Here is a 25593-nt window from a genome sequence, read left to right on the forward strand (position 1 = left end):
ATCGTTCCTTTTGAAAACTGTACGTACATACGTAAATGATAGAATGACATTAAATTCAACAAAAATAGATTTTTTTGATTCGGAAAAATTTATAAGAATGGGAATAGACAGAGTGGACGTGGAATTTAATACGAAAGCGATCAAAAAGAACAGTGAAGCCATCAAAGAAGAAAATCGACTTACGTGTCCGAAACATCGTAGGACATCGGAGTAAAAGCGAACACGCTAAATTATTAAATCGACTACGAGGAGCTTGTCCTCGTATTTTACTTCGGCTCGGCAAAACCACGACCCACTTTCTCCGAAGATCCATGGTATCTCGATAAATAAAGAAAGAGCGTTTGACCATACGAAGGAGGTTGCTTCGAAGAAACGACCTTCTTCGAAGATGAAGTCAACGTACGAGGCGAACTGACAATGAGTCGAGACACCTTGCTCTCTCGGCGACACTTGAACCATCTAGAGATAACGAGGAGTCGAAGGAAGAGGTAGAAAAGTAGAAGGAAAAGAGGGAAGAAATTGCAGGAGAGAAACTCAAGAGTCTAGACAAAATCGAACTCGTATTGTCCGAGTTTCTAGTGCTGCTCGAAAGGCCGACCCTCGACCACTCCTACGGGCAACTCTCGACGAAAAATTTCCAGTACAAATTCTATATGATCCTAACAGTAATGAGAGAGAGAGAGAGAGAGAGAGAGAGAGAGAATGAAAAAGGGCGAGGGAGGGAGAGGGAGTAAGTAGAAAGAGGAATGGAGGAAGCAATGGCCTGACCTTTTCTTGGGTGTGCGTAAGCGTTTACGCGGCTGTCGTGAAAATAAATTATTCGTGATTAACTGTGAGCAGCCTTCTCTCTTCTTTTCCTCAAAGTTTGCACATTTGCCTCGAATTAGAATTAGTTTTCGTGCGAAGAAACATAGTAAGAGAAAGAGTTGAAAGCGAGAGCGAGAGAGAGAGAGAGAGAGAGAGAGAGAGAACGAATGAAATTAAAAAAAAATTATTACCATGATTATAATAAAAGCATAAAAAATGTCTATGTGTTTTGCTATTCACAAAAAATTAAAATGTAATTGTAAATGATCTTTTACAAATATAGTTGTCAATGTATTGATAAAACACTCGTGTACATACACCTACATAGAGATAAAAGGTAGGAAGATACGATAGTAGCTCAAGGCAGTCTTCCGATGGACCGAACGAGGGATGCATACCAAGCAGCCTTTTTGCTCGCCAGCAAATTTGTCAATGGACCCTTGGATGCTGGATGAGTCCTCCCTTCTAAAAATGGGCGGCCTGTCTCTCACCCTTATCGCCATTATGTCCTGTCTATCATTCTCGTATATTCCACCACGCTTGACTGCTCGAAAACGCAAAGGTTGCGATGCGAAAACTTTTTTTAGATATGAAAAAAATAAATAATAGAATTTCATATGAATTCGTGTATTAAAGAGCAAAATAATAAAACTGTATCTATATAAAACTAATCTATAAGATTATAAAATAATTATAATATAAATTTATAAAATTTAGGTTATTGAAAGCTGCACACCTCTTTACGAATTATTTTACATATATGGCAAAAACGAAAGCTCGTCAATAATCATACTCTCGACTAGCGGAATAATGACCCAAAAAATCAATTTCTTCATTAATCTCGAATCGAGCCAATCCAAAATCTTGGTATAAGCAAAATATCAAAGAACTTTTCTTTCCTTTCCTCTTATCCGCTACAACACGCTGCTTAAATTCCTCATATTTAATTAACTACAAGAAACCGAACATTGAGAAGTTCGTTCTAGGCTATAGTAATTTATAGCAATGGAAACAACCGAGAGAATCCTTCTGTCTGTCTATTTGCCTCGTTGCTTTCCTTCGGGCTTACCGTAAATCTCCCTCGTTTCATCTTGTTTCTTGATTTTCGTTTTGACGACAGATGTTCATATTTGTTTCCTTGTGGCTCATTATTGTTACATCGTTCATCCTCTTTATGGTTAATTATATTTCGTTGTATCTGTTTTATTATAATTAATTGTATTTACAATAATCTGCAATGTCTATATAAAGTCAATTTGCAATACGTAATAATGTAAAGCACAAATGGAAAATAAACTAGATAGAAGATTTCAAACTTTGTACTCACCTTAAATTTAATTTTGTATATGTAGATACATCATCATGTATAATTAATGTTATTTTAATATTTGTATAGTAAGAAATAATTTGGATGAAGAAAGGATGTGAATAATATTTATAATTGTGGAGAAATTGGATTTGGTTATGGTGGTCGCAAAATTAAATAAAAGACATCGTACAGTTTTTTTCTGCATTTCATTTCATTTCACCATTATCTTTAGAATAATGGTATTAAAAAATGTTTATTAATATAATATGTATACTTTCCTTAAAATCATCATACTCGTATTCTCATAGTGTAATAATCATAATATATAATCATTATAATATATATATATATCTATATTTATTTATTTATTTATTTATATATATTATGTTTATGTGTTTTGCATATAGAGAATAGTCAATTACATAGTAGGTTTGCATAGGTTTTTAGTTGTAATATTTTTGTTGTTGTTGTCGTTTAAATCTTTAAAGGTAGGTATTCTTCTTTTGTTACTAAAACATATAAAAGCGATATAAAGCTCGATCCTCACACGCTCTATATATATATCTATCTGTGTGTGTGTGTGTATATATATTAAATCGCGTCTTACAAGTTTTCTTTTTTTAAAAATTGCTGTCTCTTACATATCGAATCATTCTTTTCCTTTATTCGCCCTTTTATTCCTTCCATGTCTTATCGTCCTCTAATTAAATCTAGGCGCGTATCCGTAATGCGTTTAATGCTTATAATTAGTAGTACGTGTAAATGTGTTAAGAGTGAGTACTTCTCCCGTCCCTTTCGATTTTTCTCGACCGCGCATAGCTCGCAAACGTGCCGGAAAAGGGAAAGGAGAAAAAAAATAAAAAGAAAAAAGAAAAATAATATAAAATATACATGCGGGGCCGGCCGTCTGATCGAGTCGATCGAAGAAGGACGCGCTAAGTATGAAATAAAAAAAACTGTCAGGACCATATTGACCGTGTCCTCTCTGCTCTTTAGACGAGCGTCGATTTATATAATTAATTCATTAATTTAATATAATGCAAACTGATGCTTCGCGACGAAGACGCCGTGTTTTCCATTTATATCTTTTTCTTTTTCTTTCATAACCATTGAAACTATAATTATTATTCTCATCATTCTTATCGTTGTCATCGTCGTCGTCGTCGCGAACTCTTCGTAAGGTATTCGAAATTCGTGCCATTTCTTCGAGATTTTACGTATTCTCGCATGTATCTCGATATATAACATACATAAGTCATTGAAATTTGTTATCTCTTATTTTCTTCTCTTCATCTTTCTCCTCGAAAAAACGGCTATCGTGTGATTTTTCTTTTTCTCTTAAGCACTAACTTTCGATCTCGACAGAGCTTATTTTATTTAATAATATATCTTTTTTGTTTTTTTTTTTTTTTTTTTTTTATCTTTTTATTTTCTCAACCGTAAAATCATCCCTCGTTACTTTCTGCTTCTTTTTTTCTTCGTGCGTCTATCTTCCCCTCAATGTCGCTGGCGGGGTCCACCGGCTTTTTAAACTAACTCTTTCTCTTTTCTTCTCATTTTTCTTTTGGATCTTTCATATCTCTGCTCGACTAGGCGTCATCGTCGAGAGCGTGCCATAATTCGTAAAACGCGTAACTTTTCTCTCTTAGATATTTTTTTACTGTTTCTTTTTTTTTTTCCTATGATACGCTTCCAGATTCAAATTACAGAGAAACTATTTCGGAATCGATTAGTACGCCCAGCGTCAATCCATCGATCCCGAAATAATGCCTCGCTTTGTCGAAAAATTGGCCATATAAGCAGTCACGTCCACTATTACTTTTATCATTAGGATAACACGCAACTCGACGACGCGCGTTCTTTGACGCGATTCAGAAAAATCTACATCACTAAGAGATAACTTCGACTGTTTTTATCTTTTATCTTTGGTTTCTCACGACGAACTTTGATCGTGCTCGAATTAAAACAAAAAATATTTTTGTTTAATTAAATGAAATGAAATAAATTTTTCTTTAAATTATTTTTCTAGTCGTAACAATATATGTAATGTATAAAAAAAAGAAAAATCAATTAAAATCCAAAGCCATCCTTTTCGGCTTTATTGATTTATATATATATATATATATATATATATATATATATATATATATACACAACAATTGAGATCGTTAGAATTTTTTCAAAGCAATTACTATATTATTATTGTATTTCTTCTCGATGAAAAGCGACGAACAATCGTCTTGAGGAAACGCTCTATCATTATATAAAAGGATTTCATTGTTGACACGCGATCTTCGCCCGTGACAGGGAACCCGCCAGCTAAAGGTACAGCGTAGTATCTAATAACCCGAGTTAGACTCTCGCCTCAAGCCAACCAAACAAATATAGTCGCATACAATTACAATACGAATCATTAAATATCAACTCTTATACTCTAACGACAGAATGATAATAATAAGTGTTGTCCAGCAGGCTCTCTACTAACATTATAGCGCCGCCCGTATGTGTATTACTATTTTTACTAGAAATATTCTTTTCTCTTTCATTATCGATATTCGTGCTTGATACGATTTTACTTTGTTATTTCGTTTTTTTTATTTTTTTATTTTTTTTATTTTTTCCTTCCGTTCTTATTGATACGATCGAACGATGTTTCGTTGGTCGATCATAACTTACAAGAGACTGTCCGTTGAAGACCTTTGTTAAAAAACTTTTCAGATAAACGTGAAATCGGTCTTGTTCGATTACTAGCTATGTGAATATAAACGAGATATGAAAGTGAAGATACGAATGATGGAATCTTTGAATTAATTTTTGAATCCATCAACGTGTCCTGATGGTTGATATATATATTTGAAAATTCCCACCCTAAATGTGTCATGTTCTCCGTGCTCTTTGGCATTTAAACGAATTATAAAAGAAGTGATAAAAATTCGATAGCGTAGAGTAAAAACAACTGCGAGCCATTGACTGTCTTTAAACGATAAGAATGAAAACTTCGTAGGAAAGGTTCAACGGGCCGCAAAACGAGTTTTTCCGAACATTTCTTTCAATTCCAAATAAAAATCCAAATTTTTCAGACGAACGTATATGATAAAGACATATACGTCGATTGAAAGAGGCTTATAGACATTCTCTCCATGCGATTAGAAAATTTCTCTCTAAATTTTGATATACGGATGTCACTCATAAAGCAGTCACGTTTCTCCTCTCTTTTGGTCGACAACGACGAATATTATTAAAAAAAAAACACACCTGTTCTTTTTTTTATTATTGTTGTTATACTTTCTATTTACATTTTTACGTAGCTCTCTTCCACTCATCTTCTTTTTTTGTCGAGCACTTTTGAATAGATTTATATCAAAAATATATATATAGTATATATGTATATATTTCCATAATGTATATTATTATTAATAATGTGTATACGTATCTCTCTCACTTTTTTGTCGACAACCGTTGACCGTCCACCCAGCCCTCGAGACAAAACGTACGGATATTCGAACGATCAAGGAATTCTTGAAGATTCGAATATGGAGTCAACTGAGTCGACGGTGTCTGGACGCGTTTATTTTTTTCGACGTCTTTATTCCCCTTCGACTGTTGGTTTTAATCCTTGGTGTTACTCACTATCTTTAACGTCATTCATTGGATGATCTTTTATCCCTATTACAATTATTATTACTATGTTGTCATTATTACTCTAATCGTTATTACTAATATTACAATTTTTTTATTATTATTATTATTATCATTATTAATCGATATAAATAAATGAATTCGTCGTTGTCGATCATACAAAGTAGTTCTTACCACAGAATACAAAAAGAAGATAGAAAACAAAAAGAAAATGCAGAAAAATGTTGTAATCATTTTCTCATGAAATTCGTTGCACGGACATGGGCCGTCGGTATTGTAAATTATTTATTTTTTATTTTTTCATATAAGCAATTTATATAGATTTCTCTATTTTGTAAAATTTCTATTTTTCGATTATTACTCGTGATAAGAGATCAGTCTAAAAAGGCATCGGAATAATGAAATATTTTTCGAAATATGTGTTTAAATAATCAGCATGAAATTGTATAAAGTTTCAATATCAAAAATGTATATAAAAATGTAATATTTCGGAGAAAAGTGATTATTATTATTAATATTATTATTGTTGTTGTTGTTATTATTGTTGTTGTTGTTGTTATTATTGTTGTTATTGTTATTATTATTAGGCTGAAATTGATTATGTTTCTCGAGTCTTATTACATGGCAGTAATGGTTGATTCGATATTTCGTTTATTTCATTAAATATGTATATATCGTGTATATGAAGTGATTTTTTACGATTATCGATTTCCCAAAATTCGGAAATATATTGGCGACGAGATTTTCGCGCTGTCATCTAGGCCGTAAACGAAACCCTTTTTTTTTTCTTTCTTTCTTCTTTTTTTTTTTTTTTTTTTTTTTTTCCTTATTTTTTTCAACGTCAATATATTGAAAATAAAAGTTTATATAAAAATCGAGGGAACTCTAACACATTTACTTTTCGTTTCTTGACAATGCTCCGAATTCTTAAAAATCGAAATATCGTAACATCCTTTTTCGCCATAAGTTAGTTCCTATAGTTTCTTTTTTGACACAAACGGACATCTTTTATAATCGACTCACGATCGGCTGATGGTCAGCATATTAAAGTGAAAAAGGGGTAGCTAGAAAGAGATAACTTTTCGATAGTAATAATAGTTAATAGTAAGTAATAAATAGTAAGTGATAATAGTAGCAGTAATAGTAGATTAGTAGTATCAATAGTAGATTAGTAGTACCAGTAGCGGTAGAATAGTATAATAGTAGTAGCAGTAGTATTATTATCGGTTTCCCTCGAATATATCGCATCCTATCGTATTTAGATTCATCATGCAATTTAAACACACCGAATTTCTAACTACATCGATATTTCGAAATCTTATTACATAACTACGATATAAACTTCTCGCGAATTCATTTCCTCTTTCAATATGCCTTTCTAGTATGCGTTTTAATATGCTTTTTCTTTGTATTTTTCTTCTTACGCCATTTTGTATTTCAGAACAGCCCGATAAACACGGAATAAGTTTTTCGAAACTTTGTATTGAATCCGGCCATTGTCCAACGTCGTCATATATAGTTCTTTATCCTAAATTTTAAAATCTGGTTTATTATTTTGTTTTTTTTTTTTTTTTTCTTCTTTTAAGAGGTATATCGAGAAAACGTCGCTCAGCCGCATCTCAAATTGCTTTAACGGCAATCGAGTCTTTGACACGAGTACTGTTATTTTTCATACGAATAGATTTTGTGTCTTCACATATGTGTTCCTGTATCTATACGTAAATATAAATATCGTACCACGATATAAATATATAACGTCAATGGCCCTTGCGTAGTCTTGGTAAGATGCCGAATCACGTACCGTATAAATAAACTTCTAAAATTTTTATATCGTTATACCATCATTATTATTATAATTATTATTATTGTTTATTATTATTGTTTATTATTATTATTATTATTATTATTAATATTATTATTATTATTATTAATAATAATAATATTATTATTATTTTATACCACCAGGGAAAACATCATTAAACGTTTATTTTTTTTCTTTCCTTTTTAAATCTAATATTTAATTCCATCTCTTTCGACACTTTCTTTCTATCCACTATCGCACCTTTGACATTCGCTCCACCTTTCTTTCCTTCGATAATAATAATTAATAATAATAATTCCTCTTTTTCAATTTTCATTACTTTTCCGTTATCTTTGCATTCCTTCTCCCATTATTTTATTTCTCAAACTTTGTTCTTTCTCGCCTCATAGTCTTTCTTCTTCGTTTTTATATTTTAGTCAGCGTTCGATATAATTATCCATTAGAAAAATTTGTACTCTTATGTGGGGGAGGTAATCGAAGGACACATCTGCCACGCTGCTTTTTTCTTCCTAACTTGGGAACATTTTACTTTTTTTATCTCTCTTCGATACCGATTTTTCCTTTCCCTTTTTCATTTTTTTTTTGTTGACTCAGAAGAAACACTCAGGACATTGGTAAAATGTCCCGTGATAGAAGCCAGTCAGGTTCGCAAATTGGAATGCGCGTTCAACCACGAAACACAAAAAATAAGATTAATTTCAAATTCAAAAAATCTTTTTCTTTTCTCTTTTTTATCCTTTTTATTAAGAAAAGACAAAGAGATATTGCAACAAAAGGAATTTTCTCTGTTCATTGCATTTCGATGCAACCCGAAGGAATACGATGTTTGCCGAATGCTCGAGACGTCTGCCAATTAAATTAAATGTACGTCCTTTGTAATCATTGCCGGCTAAATCCAACAGAGTTTCTTCTTTCTAACTTCATCAATGATAGAAACGTTTAAAAAATACCTACGTTCAAAATACTTTATAAGATTTAATTCAAAATATTTTCATATAGAGAAAATGGTGATCTATTCAAATCCAATCATTTAACATTAAAACTATTTAAATGATTTAACATTTCTTCTTTTATATTTATTGAAATCATAATTGTTAAAATAATATTAATTGGAATTATAATAAAATATAATATTAACTTTAATAATTACGACGGATACTGTTTTTTTTTTTTTTTCAAGTATTCATCAACTTGATAGATGTATGTAAAAGTTCTAGTGTTAAAATTTACAACAATTTTTTGTGAACAATTTTGTTAAATTCAAATTCCTTTTTGAAACAAAGAAAATTCTTTATAATTCTTTATGATCGAGTTAAACGAGGTCATACTGTATAATACTATTACTCTTTTTTTTCCTCTTTCTTTGACTGTATCTATATCAGAAATATATTGTAAATGAAACTCGCAGTTTCGTGGTTGCACGACCTTAAGTGCGCTCCATATCTCTCTCTTTCTCTCTCTCTGTCTCTGTCTCTCTCTCTCTCTCTCTCTCTCTCTCTCTCTCTCTCTCTCTCTCTCTCTCTCTCTCTCTCTCTCTCTCTCTCTCTCTCTCTCTGGAAGAGATGAAAGTGACTCCATAAAAAGAAAAAAAAAAAAATAAAAAGAAAACGGAAGAAGTTCTAGTGGTCAATAAATCATAATAACACGTGGATCAATAGCCACAAGGACAAAAGAAATAAGGGAAAAAGAAAACGATTTTTTTTGTATGGATTTCCATACGGCAATGCTTAAAGGATTTTTTTTTTTTTTTTTTAAGGATAATTCATTCGCACTCATTCATTCATCATTCACTCGAGACTACTAAATAAACGGAGTCGCGCTTACGTTTTATCTCTAAAGATTTTTATGCTGTGCCTATTTTTTTCTCTTTTTTTTTTTTTTTTCACCACAATATGACGAATGAAAATTTCTTTTTTCCATTCGCTTTCGCTTCTCTCGACTAAAAAAAGTTGTCGAAATTGACAAACGCAAGGGAAACTCCGTTTGTACAAGCTAAATTGGGATTTTTATAGGCTTATTACTTGTGCTTTTCCTTACCATGAGAACAAAGAGGTTTCCTATGGTTACGTGCGAAGATCGATGCGAGTTTACGAATCGCATATGGGGAAAAAAGACACTGCCACGTTTTCCACGACGCGATCACGACCTGAGATTTAAAAACTATTAACGCATATATGTGTATGAATATATAGATACATTTCGTTAAAAAATCAAATATATCAAACTGTACATCTATGTGTTTCTGTTTTTCTCTCTCGTTTTTTTCCTGTCTGTTTTCTTGTGTATATGTATAATATGTATATGTGTACGTGCATATAATAATTCTACCTTTAATGTGCTAGGAATAATATGAAAATCGATCTTCATGATCTACCTAAAGATTCCATCGAAAAAGCTTCAACTTTGCGCGACCTAAATCTTGAAAAGTTCTTTTTTATCTTTTCTTTATTGTTTTCTCATCTTATATACTTTATTCATTTCTCCAAATTTGGCCTCTCGCCTTCCGAGATCAAAGACTTCGTCTCAAAGAACGAACAAAACTGACGAGTCCCGGAACAGGGCAGTAAGACATGGGAAGATTATTGCAAGTATTTTTTCTTTCAATTATCTTTCCTTCTCTCCATTCACTTTTTCCATGATCAAATAATCTTTACATATCGTTCGTTAGCCATCATTCGTGTCACAACCGCCCTTCGAAATATGCATGTCTACGTAGAAGAAGAAAATAATATCAAAATTTGTTATTCTTTGTTATAACAAAGACATAAACGATAAAAGATAAAATTTATACATCGGATATGCGTGAGGCGTTCTTGAAAAAGTCGGCAAGTCATTTCTTCTTCATTGACCCGATAAAATATACGTTATCTACTGGAAGTAGCAAAGTGTCATAATAATTATTAAGAAAAAACAAACTAAAAAAGCAAGGAAATAGACTTCTTACGCTAGAAATACGTTGAATATATTTAAGAAGTGTGCTTGAAATATCCTTAAACGTTAGCGTATCGCTTTCGAATACCACGTAGCCAATTATGGTCTCTTTCGCGACATAGGCTTCTCGAAATTAGCCCGCTCGTCGTTTACAAACGCGTGATAATTACGAATGCCTCTAGTCGCGTCTTATTACGAGTTTATATCACTACGATCGAGTTCAGACAGTTGATTTCCGATGGAGCGGCAATTTATTATATCTATTTTCTTTCTTTCTTTCTTTCTTCATCCTCTCTTTCTCACTCCCACTTCTTTCTTTCCATTTATTTATCTTTCTTTTCCTTTCGCTCGAATCATTTTCTTCTGACTTTTTTCTCTCTGTTTCTCCTTCCTTTTAAAAAACATTTCTTCCGCATTTGTCCCGTTTGGTCCGCACTACCAGCATGATTAAATTGCTTTTGCGTTGCAAAATGCATGTTTTTTTCTACAACGATTCTTTTAGATCGCTTCCATGCTTGCCGTCCGATCGGTTTCTCCTTTCTTTTTCTTCAACTTATTTTAAAAAGACGATTAAGTTACTTTACGAAGAGCTAATGAATGATTTCATTCCTTTATATTATAAACTTACTTATAGACTTAAGAGTTGTGTGGGGCTATTAAGAGAATTCGCCTTGGCCTTATTCGATGCGCTGTGTGTATGTGTGTATGTGAGAAATTGGAAAGTTGATTGATCCAAAAAAAGAAAAAAAAAAAAAAAAGAAAGACAAAAACACGATCAATCGTCGTGTCGTCGTCGTCATCGTAATCAACGTCGAGGATAATTATCGAAAACGATCGAAATTTTTATGTTCGATCGTCTTTCAAAGCTTTTTCGGAAGGTGCTACTTTGCTGGACTCGATCTCATTCAAAATTTTCTCTATAATTCTTCATCTTCTATTTCTCTTTCTTTTTTATCGTCTCCATTCAATTTTGTTGTCCGTAAAAAAAACCTAACGGGCTAAGCGGAGGCGAATCTCGGATCAATATTATCTACGTTTATCGCCGATTTCCATTTTTTTCCACTTTATTTTGACACATATAAAAATTCTACAGCTTACAGTAACGCGCACTTAAAAACTAAACTTAATTGGCGCCTTAAATCCGATAAAGTCTAGCGTATCAAAAAACTTTTTCTCGACCCTTCCCTTCCATAACCGTGATCGACTAGGAAGTTGATCGCACTTAAAAAAATAGGGTACAAAAATTATTCATCTAAATTTTTGAAATCTTAGCGAATCTAAATTTTGCTTTGTTTTTTTTTTTTTTTTTTTTTTTTTTTTTTTTTTCTTTTAGTTATCCGTTTCGTCCTTTCTTTTTTTCTTTTTCTTCTCCCATTCCCCATCCCCACCCTTTATTAAACACAGCCGAATAAAAATGCTCCAAATTACGATCTACTAAATTTTTACGAAACTCTTAATTTAGTCCTCGTGTTAATTGTCTCTTTTTCTTATTCCTCTCCTCTCGTCATGCTCTCATTACTTCTTCGAGACAATCTTTTAAAAATCTACCCTTCGGATCCGCGCCTTTGTTACATTTAGCCTCCTTAAAAAAAAAAAAAAATAAAAAAAAGAAAAAGAAACTTGTCGCGCTCAACGATCATGATTACCATAGATAATTTATTAAAAAAATTCTTTCCTTAATACGTCCGAAGAATTCCGAAAGAAGGTAAAGTCCGAATCGTAATTCTGGAAATCTTACTCGTCGAATATCCGTCGAATATTATTTATGCTTCCCTCCGTCAGAATCCTCACGCGATTGGTGTTAATTCTATAAATTTACGTTTTGCCGTAATCGAATTTCTTATAAAAAAAGCGAATCATCGCGTTGCAGTCTTACACGTCGTATTTGTGCATATAGCATATGACGTATACGTCGAGAAATACATGTATCTCTCTTATCATCGTTGCTATCGCGAGATACATTGAAGATTTCTATTTATATACTGACACGATCATGTACCGCTCACAACGGCCCTAAATTAAAAAAAAAATTTTTTTTAATTTAAAGATTATTAAAAAAAAATTAAATTTTTTTTTTTTAAACAGTCATAACGAATTGTTCGTTCGTAATGACTACGTTTAAATTTACTACTACCAATACCATTCTAATTTCATTGAATTTAATAAGAAAAAAATGGCCGCTTGGATACACCTTTACACACAACGTATACTATTCTATTTAAAACGTACAATATATATTTATATATATATATATATAATATATATATGATATAATATAGTATTACGAATGAACGCTAACACCGTACAGAAACAAAAAGGGAATAGCAACACATTCACACGCCATTCAAACACTAATGGTTCCTTTTAAAGCCTTTTCTAATAATAGGAAAAGTGTATACTATAAACGGGTTTTGGTATTTTCGGGTTTGCATAGAACTACGGGGAGTGTTTCGGGTATGGGTATGAAGGAGGGGATCAATATATGCTCACGCGTAAAATCTTAATTAGCGCTCTAGCGCACTTACATATATACCTTCGTATCGTCATACTATTACTATTATATATATGTATATGTTATATCATGTAGAATAAAGTCCCGAGCGTAGTGCAAGTGCGAAGAGCGAAAACGGATTTGTAGTGTAATATCTTTTTTCTCAACATGTCTTTTTTTCTGACAATTGGATGTAAATGGAGAACGAACGATCGCCGATCCATAATTAATCAATATTCTTTCATATTCTCGTCCGATAATCCTCGCTCCTACGCGCCTTCGAAAATCGTACGAGATCATTCTAACAACAAAACTTTTCTAATATCTCTTTTTTTTCTCTCTCTTCTCCTCATCTCCTCAACTCCTCATCTTCATCTATTTCAATCCAATCAAATATTTCTTTCTCTTCGAGCCGAGTTTTAACAAATTATCATCATAAATTTTCTATTCCCATCTTCATTTATCTAAACTTTTTATCCGCCTCGAAAAACGCGCACGAGCGAATAGCGACCATATATGGCTGTGTTGTGTTTGTGTATGTATATGTAAGTATATGTATTAGTATTGTTAATAACAACATTATGTTCTATGTACATTTGTACCTTAGCCAACGTATCCGATCGATTCGATAAACGGCCGAGCTCCTGAAAATCTCGATTTTTTCTTTTTCTTTCTCAGAAATTATCCGCTTTTTTCGTTTCTCTTCATTTCTCCGGATCGGCACACGCTTTTAGAAATTAAGACAAACCTGGAGCTCGGACTCTTTCAACCGTAAGAGTGTGAAAGACAGCCGGTGTGTGTACTATTTCTGTCATCGACGCCTGGTATCTTTGTCTCTCCAACAACGTTTTCCATCTATCTTCCACTTATCTCTCTCTTTCTTTCAAAGTAGTACTCCCTGTCTTCTCATTAATAAAATTGATTAATACAATTTTTAAACGTATCTCTTACAAACAAAACACACATATCTCTTTCTCTCTCTCCTCTCTCTCTCTCTCTCTCTCTCTCTCTCTCTCTCTCTCTCTCTCTCTCTCTCTCTCTCTCTCTCTATTTTTGCCTTCTATTAGTTTTCTTCCTTCTAATCGCGATTAGTTCTTTTTCTTACGGAACGCAACTTCGAGAGACGAAGGCGCATCTGATTCAGCGTCTTCGCGAGCAAAGGGAAAAACAAAATCGCTCTCCAGTAGCGTCAATCGATATAAAATTTCTTTCTTGCTCTAACGTTTAAGTATTAACAATAATCGGGTAATGTACATTATCATAATCATTATTGTTTCATCTCATTATTATTATTACTATTAAATTACACCATTTAGAGGAAATAAGAGGAATAATTTTCTTCTTGTTTCTTTTCTTTTTTTTTTTTTTTTTTTTTTTGTCATTTAATACGTTTTTTTCATTCTAGCACTCGGGTTCCTCGGATAAAACCGGCTTTTCCTCCTACCCTTTTATCTTCCTTCGATAAGAGGTTTTTGTTTTTCAAGGAATTGCGTATGCGAGGGAGGGCATGAAATTTATAATCTGTGAAACTTAATCGGGACTCGCGACGTAGAACACGCGTGACCGAAATCGCATCGACGAGAAAATGGAAAGCCGATGTTAAACGAATCTCCTCTAATCTTTTCTCGTCGATCCTTCTTGCCAATATTCGTGTGATCCACGTCCGAAGATTTTTTTAATTTCTCTCCTTTTAACTTATCCTCTTTCACCTCCTTTAACTTTGTTATCAGTAATAGGCGCGTTCGCTTATTTCATTTCCTTCTTTTCCATTTTGTACGTTTCTCGTTAAAGTTTACTTTGCGTAAATAATATATAATATATGCTTATATATATGTATGTATTGTTATTATATGGACGAGTACAAAGAACTCGCGATTTGGTTCGACGTTTTTTCCTCTTTCTTCTTCTTTCTCCCCTCCCCCTCCCCTCTCTCTATCTCTTAATTCTTTCCATCCTCATCTCTTCTAATCTTCTGGCTAATCTTCCGAGAAACGCCGAGAAAACATGGAAAAGTCATGAGTGTATAAGTGTCGCCGTAGGCGAGAAATCCTCGTGATGAATCGTGTTGAAAACCATCGTGATGAATCGTGTTGAAAACACATATCGGTTCTTACTGTTGTTCGAGAGAAAAGAGAGACAAGTCATTGTCCGTGGTATACCTTCAAAATATAAAGAATTTGACTCTGGTGCGTGCGTATCATTACAAGATCAAAATGATCAAGATGTCTTTTGCAAGCTTTTTAACGGACTTTGAACCGGTCTTTAAAATTTTCCTCTCGTTCGAACAATCATCTTTCAAAGAGTAGATTTCATTTATTGACAAAAACGAAACAGCAATATATATATATATATATATATATATATATATATATATATATATATATATATTCTTTTTTTAGTTTGTCTAAATTAGATAAAATTAGTTTTCTTGTTTCTAAACGAGCTATGTTTGTATATCTGTTGTACGTACATATTGTACATATGCGTGTGTGTATCTTCGTAATGTATGTGTATATATATTTATAATATATGCACATGAATCTATATCATCTTCTGTACGTATATAATGCATAATGATAACAGTAATAATAATAGAAGAAAAACCATTAATATTTATATCGATGCAAAAACCTACGCGATATTAGAGACTATCTACATGTATTTGTGTGTAAATGTGTGTGTATTTATCTGTATGTATAATATAAAATGATGGTAGGCCCAACTCAGTTATCACCATCACAGACGATCCACTGAATATGTTTGTTAGGTTTTGGAAGATGCTAATGTTAAATAAAATAATAATTAATGTCAAGTGGATTAAATATTGTGGTGAAACGAGTTATAAACGAAAAGAAAAAATAAAAAAGAAAGGCTAGTGCACAAACGTATCCGTTGAATAAACAGAAAAAAAAGCAGAACGTAAGGATTTTGAAATAGCTATAAACGATAGAACTGTACTAAATTAAAGGAAACGGAAAAAAAAAAGAATTAAAACAAAACGGCGAAGCGAAAGGTGGCGAGTTTAAAATTCTACCTATACCTTTCGTCGCGATTATCGATCACAAATAAGTATCACTGTTTCGCGTACCAAAAATTTAATGTACACAGGTCGTACGTAATTCCATTTCTATATAAAAATGGACGACGTTGTGATACATTTCTTATATTTTCGGTACGCTCATTCATTCATATCTTCTATTTTAATTAACGCTCGGACTCGGTATTACCCAAAGGAGAACTTATTAAAAAGAAGAAAACGAATGGACTAACAATAAAGTTTTATATATATATATATATATATATATATATATATATATTCTATATATCTTGTGTTTGTATGTTTATAATTGTAGAGATATGCGAAACTTTGCGAACGTAAAACAAAAGAAAAGCCCGAACTTTTTGACCCACGAAAATTGCGACTACCTGATAAAAAAAAAAAAGAAAAGCAAAAGAAAACCAATATCTCCTATACGAGCGTGTTCGTGGTATTCATTTATTCGTGTTTCTGCAAATTTGTATCGCGCGTAAAAAATCGTTGAATTTATTATCTCTTGAAATATCGTACGAACATTTTCAATTATATTCTTAAAGCATTCCGTCAAAGAACGGGAGATAAAAATTAGTGAAAAACTGCTAACTCGTCGCGCGAGATACATCCTTGACTTCCTACGTGTGTTTTTATTTATTTATCGCATTCGTCGCACGCTGAAAGTACACATTAGATGTGAGTAATACGTATATATGTATTGTATTTTTAATTCGTGTATCATATATATATCTACCTATAGTTGTCTAGCACAGCTGAAACCTTAACGTCCTAAACAGAGACAAAAATTTACGACTCTTTAAAATCGTTATCTACCTCTATTGTTACTATTATTACACATACATATGGACATACATATGCATATACGCATGCACGACATCGCTTTCATACGAATATATGTATGCATAGACCATTTTTGTATGTCGCCTATAATGACGATCAGGGATCTGGATTGGGACTTTGGCGGTGTATTAATGATGAAGCGGCCCAAAAAAATAATTAATTTAAGTAAAATTAAAAAAAAAAAAAAAAAAAAAAAAAAAAAAAAACATTGATTACGCATTATTGCGATTGTTTTCTTTTATACGATAAATAAAAATTCCTAATCGCCAGAATGTCGATCGTTGCTCGATTCATCTACAAGATTGTATTCTATTTTTATCCTCTTAACTACACTTCCTGCCCTTTTCTATCCTCCTGTTCGATCGATCGATTGAGCATGCGAATAAATCTTTGGACGTTGGGTATAATTAAGATGAAGAGAAAATAAAAAAAAAAAAAAGGAGGAAGGAAGAAAAAAAAATAGAAAATCCAAAACGAAAATATACACCGATAATGCCTTACATACATTATTATATCCTATATATTAATATCCAATATATTTTAATAAATTCCACTCACAATTATCGATGATACAAACCTTCATTTCCATACTTTAGCATTGTTTTTCTTCCTCGCTTTCATAATGACTATCTTCTAAACTCTTTTCATAATTCAACCACTCATTTAACCTGTTCTATATAATCCATCGTCCTGAAGACACAACTCTTCACCCTTACCAAATAAGTCAAACATACTCCTGAGATAATATATTTCCGCATGTGTGTATGCATATATATGAGTGTACCCGAGTGTATAGAGAATATTCGGTAATATTAATATAAAATTTGCGATTGCTGGATATCGATAATTAGGTCACACCGACGCGAATTCAAAAATAGTGCGAACCTACCAAAAAACCCACGAGTCTATCTCTCCGTTTTTATCTTTGTTTCTTACTATATATATATATGCATATAATATATGTTTTTATATATATATATATATACGAATAAAACCATCGAAATATGAAACGCTCGCTCGGTTAATTGACGTCGATACCGGCGACTCACAAAACGAGTGTTACAAAAATTTATTTTCTCTCGCATTTTTTCCCCCGACCTTTCTTATTCATCTTGTCTCTTCCGATCCTTCTCTCTTTTTTCTTCAGTTTCTTTTAAAAACGATCTAATGAAGAAGTTTTGAAAATAGCTCAAAGATAAAAAAAAAAATAAAAAAAAAAAAAAAAGCAAACGCCCGCACCAACGGCGAAGTGTAGCAAAGGTGCAAAAAAAACCGTGATAGTAAGTGTACACATCCTGAAAGGGGAATTAAACGTAAGTTTAGATCTTCACCTAGTTTCTCTCTCCTCTCCCTTTCTCTCCCTCTCTCTCTCTCTCTCTCTTTCTTTCTTTCTCAATTTAATTCTCACAAGCTTACAATTACTACCTTCCCGTAAAATTTTCTTGAAATTTTTGCGAGGAACTAAACGAAATGTAGAAAACAACTCGTTCGAACGAAGAGCGATCGTCCGTCTCTTTTTATTATTCTCTATCTATTTTTTACCCTTCCTTTCCCTTATTTTTCTCTTCACTTCTCTCTCTCTCTCTCTCTCTCTCTCTCTCTCTCTCTCTCTCTCTCTCTCTCTCTCTCTCTCTCTCTCTCTCTCTCTCTCTCTCTCTCTCTCTCTCTCTCTATTTATCTCCATCTCTCTCTATTTATCTCTATTTCTATCTCTCATATTTGTTTAAAAAGAGACGTGACAATAGGAACTGCAAATAGTCGATAATTATCGCGTGCAGGCCAGCACCGGCCTTCGCGGCAGCCAACGAAATGGATCATCTCGTCGGTCGAAAAATTGAAAACGGTAGGGAGTGCGAGGCGCGATTTTCTTTTCATTTTTTTTTTTTTTTATTTTTTTCTTTTTTTTTTCTAAAAAAAAAGCGCCCCCAAAAAGGATAAGCTGCAATATACTAGTTTTGTCGACTCGCTGACGACTTTTCGTTTCTCATCTTCCTTTCTTTTTTCATCTTTTTTTATTTATCCACTTCAATAGGAAAAAAAAAGAAAAAAAAAAAGAAAAGGGAAAGAACTACTGCACAGGTTTAGATAGAAAATAGAATATGAATCGGGAGGAGCGGATCATAGGAGAGGAAAAAAAATAAGAGCATGGGAAAAAAAAACTTGTATAAAGGATAAAAAAAAAAGCGGGAATTCTTGTTTTGGCACTCTGAGAAAATTTAGCTTTTTGACGAGAGAAATGGTCTCTCTTTCTCTCTCTCTCTCTCTTTCTCTCTCTCTCTCTCTCTCTCTCTCTCTCTCTCTCTCTTCCTCTCTCTCTCTCTCTCTCTCTCTCTCTCTCTCTCGCTCTCTCTCTCTCTCTCTCTCTCTCTCTCTCTCGCAAAAAAGCGAATAAAAAGAAGTGACTGTATCCTTTCTACGTTTTCGTCTACGAAGGAGTTTACGGCAGAAAGAAAATGATAAATGCAACCTCTTTAATGCGTTAATGCCTCTGATGCTCGAACGCATTCGTTTTCAGACATCTTACGTCTTTCTAACGAAGAAAGGCAAACCATCAGCACCGTCACACCTCGACTATCATTTATGATTCGTTCAATCAATTAAACGAAAGTTAAGAAGAAAACAGAAAGGACCGAGGCGAGGTGTTGTGGTTGCAAAACGAAGAGAAGAATCCTCCTGCATCTTGCATCTCCTTCCTCTTCAATCGAAATCAAAGAGGACCTCCTCTCTCTTTCTCTCTCTCTCTCTCTCTCTCTCTCTCTCTCTCTCTCTCTCTCTCTCTCTCTCTCTCTCTTCCTCTTCCTCTCCCCCTCTCTCTACACTATTATTATATCTTCCCTAAATATAGAATTCTTCCCGGCGTTTAATTATTCATTGATTAATTATACTTTAAAAATCGAATAACGTAAAGAAGATACATTATATACGATCGACTATACTATCTTGGGAAAAATGGTGGGCGGTCTGTGTTTGTGGGACGGCCGCTATTGATGGACAGCAACGACCAGCATCGCCAGAAAGAAGTTTAGCTCCTATCTCTTTTTTTTTTTCCTATTTTCGTATTTTTCTCTCTTTCTCTCATTTTCTCTTATCCTTCCTTTTCTACATTATCAATTCTTTACTCGTCAATTTAACCTTCTCTCCTATCTTTCTTATAATTTGGTTCTCCTTCGTAATGTCAATCCAATCAAACCTTAAAATCTACACGCATACCCAGACTCACTCTCTCTTTCTCTCTTTTTCTCGCACACACATTTTCTTAAAACGTATATATCTATACACTGACTATACTTCGAGCGCGCGTGGACTCTTCGTAGCAGTTCTCTCTTATGCTTTTCTCGCAGAATTTCGTACGAATAAATAATGAGAGATAATATATCGCGTGATCGAAATTAAAAAAGATAGAGAATTAAATTTTTTAGATAGAGTTTAGTTCAAAATTTATTGCTGTCGACCGAAAGGGTAAAATTTATTTCTAATCAATTTCCCTCACCCTCACCCTCTCTCTCTGTCTCTCCCTCCCCCACCCCTCTCTCTCTCTCTCTCTCTCTCTCTCTCTCGCAAATATTACCTATCTGTCATTTCATCCTTTTATCTCATATCTTTTTTTTTAATTCATACGAAAGTTTGCGAGATAGAGAGAGAGAGAGGGAAAAGTCCGCGCAGGAACACTCGACCAATCGAAATTTAATAAACCCATCGCGTGAGTCGTAGATCCTAAAACAAAATCAACATGGCCGCCTTAAACATATAAACTAATAAAATGTAAAAAAAAACAACGTTCTCGATTATCTCTAAGTAACAAACAATAGTTTTTTTTTTGACCTTTTAGTAAAATCCTTAGCCTTTTTGTTTACCCCTTTTATTCTGTTCTATTTTCTTCCTTCATCATCCTTTAGATTTTTTTCATTTTTCTTTTTATGTTGAACCCATTATACTTTTTCCACCTAACGTCGTCGAATAACCTTTTCTTTTTCGTTCCTATGATTACTTTCGAAGCAGAAAATTTGACTAAGATGATCGATGTCAATGGGAATCGATAGATTCTCTCTCTTTCTCTCTCTCTCTCTCTCTCTCTCATTTTGAAGCAAAGAAAAGAACATAACACCGATCACAGGATATCCTCAAAGAATATCAACAGAGATATACTTCGTCAATTTTATATCTTTCTTTCGTTTTTGTTGAATACCGAAATTTGCGCGTTTAAAAGCCCATTTTTTGTCTTTCCTTCCAATCCCACTTTATCTTACGTAGATTTTTCTAAACTAAATTTAACGCTTTCCTTAAACTAGTAGTCCGTAAGATAGTTGTGTGAAAAAGACAATGTTACACGAGTAATTCTCTACGAAACTTATTTCACTAAAAAGATTTAACTTAAGAAACAGCGAAATACGATTTGACTAATAAACGATTTTAAGAGATTTTTCCGATTACACCGGTGAATTACCAAGTGAACAAAGCTACTCTAAACTTAAGTTTGAGACGTTGGCACGTATCGAGACGATGATTCTCAATAATTCCACCATCTCTCGCTTTTCCTCCATCATTCTAATAATACTGATAAATAAAACTCTTCTTTTAACCGCGCGATTAAACATAATTAATCCTTCATTCTATGAGATTCAAGCTTTATGAACGGGGGAAAAAAAGAAAGAAAAACTAAAACAAGAATATGTGATCGGTGTCATGAGATGCACTCGCTCGATACATCGGCCACGATCTATTATCACTTATTATCTTATTACCTATATATGTATATTTATATTTACCAGTCAAGAGAAAAGCATCGAATATGTCTCTTTAATTGGTATATACCTTTTCCAAAAAACAGACGATTCTTTGCTCTTGATCTAATATGTTGAAAAGAACGTACCGATAGAAGCCTACCCCTTTTCGTGTTAGAAAATAAAAAATTTGATATCTCGATCAATCGCAACGACGCGATCGCAATCATGATTGTCAAAGCGATTGATCAAGATCATCTGCTAAAAGAATAATTTCCAAGGGGTAAGAGAATTTGAAAGGATTCGTTACGAATAAAATCGACTTGTGATCGGGGAAGAGAGAAATCGGATGCGTTCTGTAAATTATTTTGTGGACGTTGTCTCGAAGACAGAGAGAGAAAGAATAATGCCGTAATGAGATAAGAATAACGTCATAATCTCGCAGATAATATCTAGAGCAAGGTCGCCCGAAGCAAGGAAATCAACGGGTCGAAAAAGAGAGGGCTCGGGTCGGACGGCGTACTGCTTAGACGCCGGTTTGCTAACTTCCCTAATGGTTACGGCCACTGACTATAGAGTTGAAATTGCTCGCGGGTAAAGCAGACCGATAGAGGCTTCACGAAGTGGGCGTCGACGGTTCTACAGTGCGGGCAGGCGAACACGCGGCTGTAGTCCGAGTAAAAGTTTAGTCGTTGATGAGGGTAGATCAGTGGCTTCTGGCAGCTGTTGCACTATAACAGAGAGACGGAGACGACTATCGTAACGATTTTTCTATCGTTTCTTTCATTTTTTAACATCAGAACTATATTTATCACATCTGTCACAATTTGGCTGATATAATTTATTAATTATATTTTTAATAATTGTAAAAAAAAAAAAAAAAAAGAAATTTGAAATCCCATTATTTTGCCGGTTTTTTATTAGTTCTAATGTTAACAATGAAATTATTAAACATTTACGAATACCTAATTGGAATAAAACGTATTATTTACTGTTGAAACCTTTTCGATTTAGAAATCAATGAATACGTACCTTGAGACGTTCCGTACAACAGGGCATAGCAGCGAATATGTCATAGCTGTACATGGTGCCAAGGACCAAACTGGAACCATCCCATGGTTGAGTGCAGCAACGACAACGCACGGGAGCATTGCCGCTACCTTCAAGGCAACTCATGCAGACGGCCGATAGGAATTGCGTACGACCTTCGACCTTTACCTGCAACGAATGCAAAGAATCTTTTCTAACATCGTTCATTCTTTGAATTCTTGAACCTCCCTCTATCTTTTTTTCATAGTTGGATTAAATATTCATTTAACAGTCATTGCATAAACCTGTTTGAGGTGTTAGAGACACAATGATATGAAAGACCACAAAAAATACAAAAAAAAAACTATTTACTGCAAAAATCGGATATTATTTTTTTGCTAATTCAATATGATCGTTCCAAGAAGTATCCTAATGGATTCTCTGATAATAAGAATTATTATTAACTTTACCTCAGCACAAGCCGGAGAATGTTGTCGTGGCGATAGAAAGAAAGTGCCGTCTACCAAAGGATACCGATCAAAGACAAGCATGGCGGCACGACAAAGAACGCAAGAGACTCTGGACCACTGCAATGCAGCCAAAGTCGATAAAATGAAGCATCTGGTATCGTCGTTGCCGTGATTACCCTCATCCTCCATCTGAAAACATCGAATATGATCATCGTTAATACTTCATATGCTTGAACGAACGAACATTTTACATCATTATTTCGAACAATTATTTTTTGAAATATTATAAAATTTCTCGTGTTAACAATACGTATAATTAAACATTCATAAAAAAAAAATGTATTCACCACTTCTTCAAAGATTTCTTTTCTTCGTGTAAAAGTGTAATTCTTAAAAAAAAAAAAGTGACTTGCTATTCGTTAATTAAATTCAAAAGGGCATGTGCCCTAACGAAGGAGTTCTTCCGACCGTGATAAACAACAAATGAAGAGAGAAAGAATGTACAAGAGAGAGTAAACGAAATTTATGAAATAGCCGAAGATTTCTTTCTTCCTCTTTCTCTCCTATTTTTTTCTTTTTTTATCTATATAAATATATATATAAAAAGATCCTTTTCATAAAATAAATTGAAATTTAGGAAGATATTACGAGATTTTATAACACGAAATTCATGAAATACGAATAGCGTGAAAGAGATTGAAGAAAGGGGAAAGAGAAAGAAAGTCTCTTTTCAAAGTTCCCATCCAGAATGCGTACGGCGTCTATATATTTTACTCGGCACGATCGATAGAGCTGTGAACTCGTGCCCGTGAACGTGACCTCGAAAAATAGTTAAGGGAAGTCATATCTATCTTTTTTTTTCTCTTTTCTCTTTCTCCGCATTTTATGATCCGTTGAAAATAGAAGTTCTTACGATCGATGAGAAACCGCTCAATAAATTTGAAATTTTCCTTTTCTTCCACTTTTAAATTCACAACGGACTAGACGTCCGTCTTTTTACCTCGTAGACCTTGTCGTCTTCGTGGATAATGTGAAAGTGTATGAAAAATTGACGAAAAGGGAAAGCAGACTGAGGGAGAATATTTTTGGAGTGAACACACACGTGACCGTTTCTTCTTTTTTTCTTTTTCTGTTTCTCTCTCTCTCTCTCTCTTTCTCTCTCGCTCTCTCGTTCTTTCTTTTTTTTATTTATTCACAAAGAGATATCATCGGGATATATCCACAGTGCTATGTTTCTACTGTTTGAAGAGAAACTGAGAGGAGGGCTCGTCGATTGGCAAGAATACCCGTTCGAAGAGGGACGCCGATGAGCATGTAGAAAGAGAGTGGAGAGGATAGGGGAAAAGAAAAAAAAAAGAAAAGTATAGGAAGGAGAGAGAGAGAGAGAGAGAGAGTTCGTCTGGGAACATACTCGAGGACTTTCGTTGGCAAGCCCGATAATTCCTTGGACCAGGTCGATAGTTTAGAGAAAGGACTACCTATGTCATCACTTACATACATTCGTCTCGATCCGCCTGACAAAAACTGCCGTTCACTTCTTATTTATATCTACTTTGTAATGTATCGAAGAAAATTAAATTATCATATTTCATTTATTTAATACGATTCTGAAAACATCATCGATGCGATCGTTCATTTAATAAATTTTTTTATACGACGCAAATAATGACATTAGCGCAATTTTTTTTTTTTTTTTTTTTTTTTTTATTGTAGTCATACTGCCCTCGGAAGAATAAAAATAAAATTCAATGAGAATATTATTTAATTAATATTGGATAAGGAAATTGAAGACGAACAGATAATCGAACTTCACATTATTTTTCGTTCAGAATGATAGGGGTCAATGGTAAATAAACGGAAATAAATCGTATCTTTGAAAGATCAAAAACGTATACGACGTAGACGGGGATCAATGTTCGCAAAGATTAGATAGTAAAGGGAGATGGAAGAAAGAAGAAGCGCTCATCGTACTGGGCTTATCGAAAATGGAAAAGTTATATGGAAAAAAGGATACGCGAGTAGTACAAACGTCGCACATCAATACATAGATACATTCTTAGCGGGCTTTTGCGCCGGCGTTGCGGATTATTGGAATTCAATAATACGCGAGCGATACAAATATAATAAATATAAAAATCACCCTCCGACGGTATGCTCGACGGCGCAAAATAATAAAGAAGGGAAATATCGAGGGCTAAAGTATAGAGGGCTGAAATACACTCGAAAGCAAATACAACATTCAAAACGTCCTCGCCATTTCCTCACTACCCAAACCTCTATTATCATTTGTATTAATCGAATTCTCGTTGATAATTATGAGAAAAGTTCTCTTTATTGAGCAAAAAAAATATACAGTATTTAATATTATAATTTAATTTCTTACATCTATGATAGTTTCTTACATATAGGACAGTATGGATTGCCGCAAAAGATGTTCCAAAGGATAAAAAAAAAAAAAAAAAAAAAAAAAAAAAAAGAAACA

At 33.6% G+C, this 25593-nt stretch overlaps 1 protein-coding gene across 1 annotated transcript in view; it reads right to left on the bottom strand.

Annotated features, from left to right (window-relative positions):
- Positions 1-4644: 4644 nt before the first annotated feature.
- The window catches only part of LOC124946489 (headcase protein), a 134053-nt gene continuing 113104 nt past the window's right edge, over positions 4645-25593 (bottom strand). Inside the window, exons 4-6 of the mRNA XM_047487237.1 lie at positions 23112-23300; positions 22645-22830; positions 4645-22343 (exon numbers count right to left, since the gene is read on the bottom strand). Coding sequence (XP_047343193.1) covers positions 22170-22343; positions 22645-22830; positions 23112-23300 — 549 coding nt within the window. The 3' untranslated portion in view covers positions 4645-22169. The remainder of the gene's footprint in view (positions 22344-22644; positions 22831-23111; positions 23301-25593) is intronic.

This window comes from Vespa velutina, chromosome 2 (assembly GCF_912470025.1).
Source record: "Vespa velutina chromosome 2, iVesVel2.1, whole genome shotgun sequence".
NCBI classification, from domain to species: domain Eukaryota; kingdom Metazoa; phylum Arthropoda; class Insecta; order Hymenoptera; family Vespidae; genus Vespa; species Vespa velutina.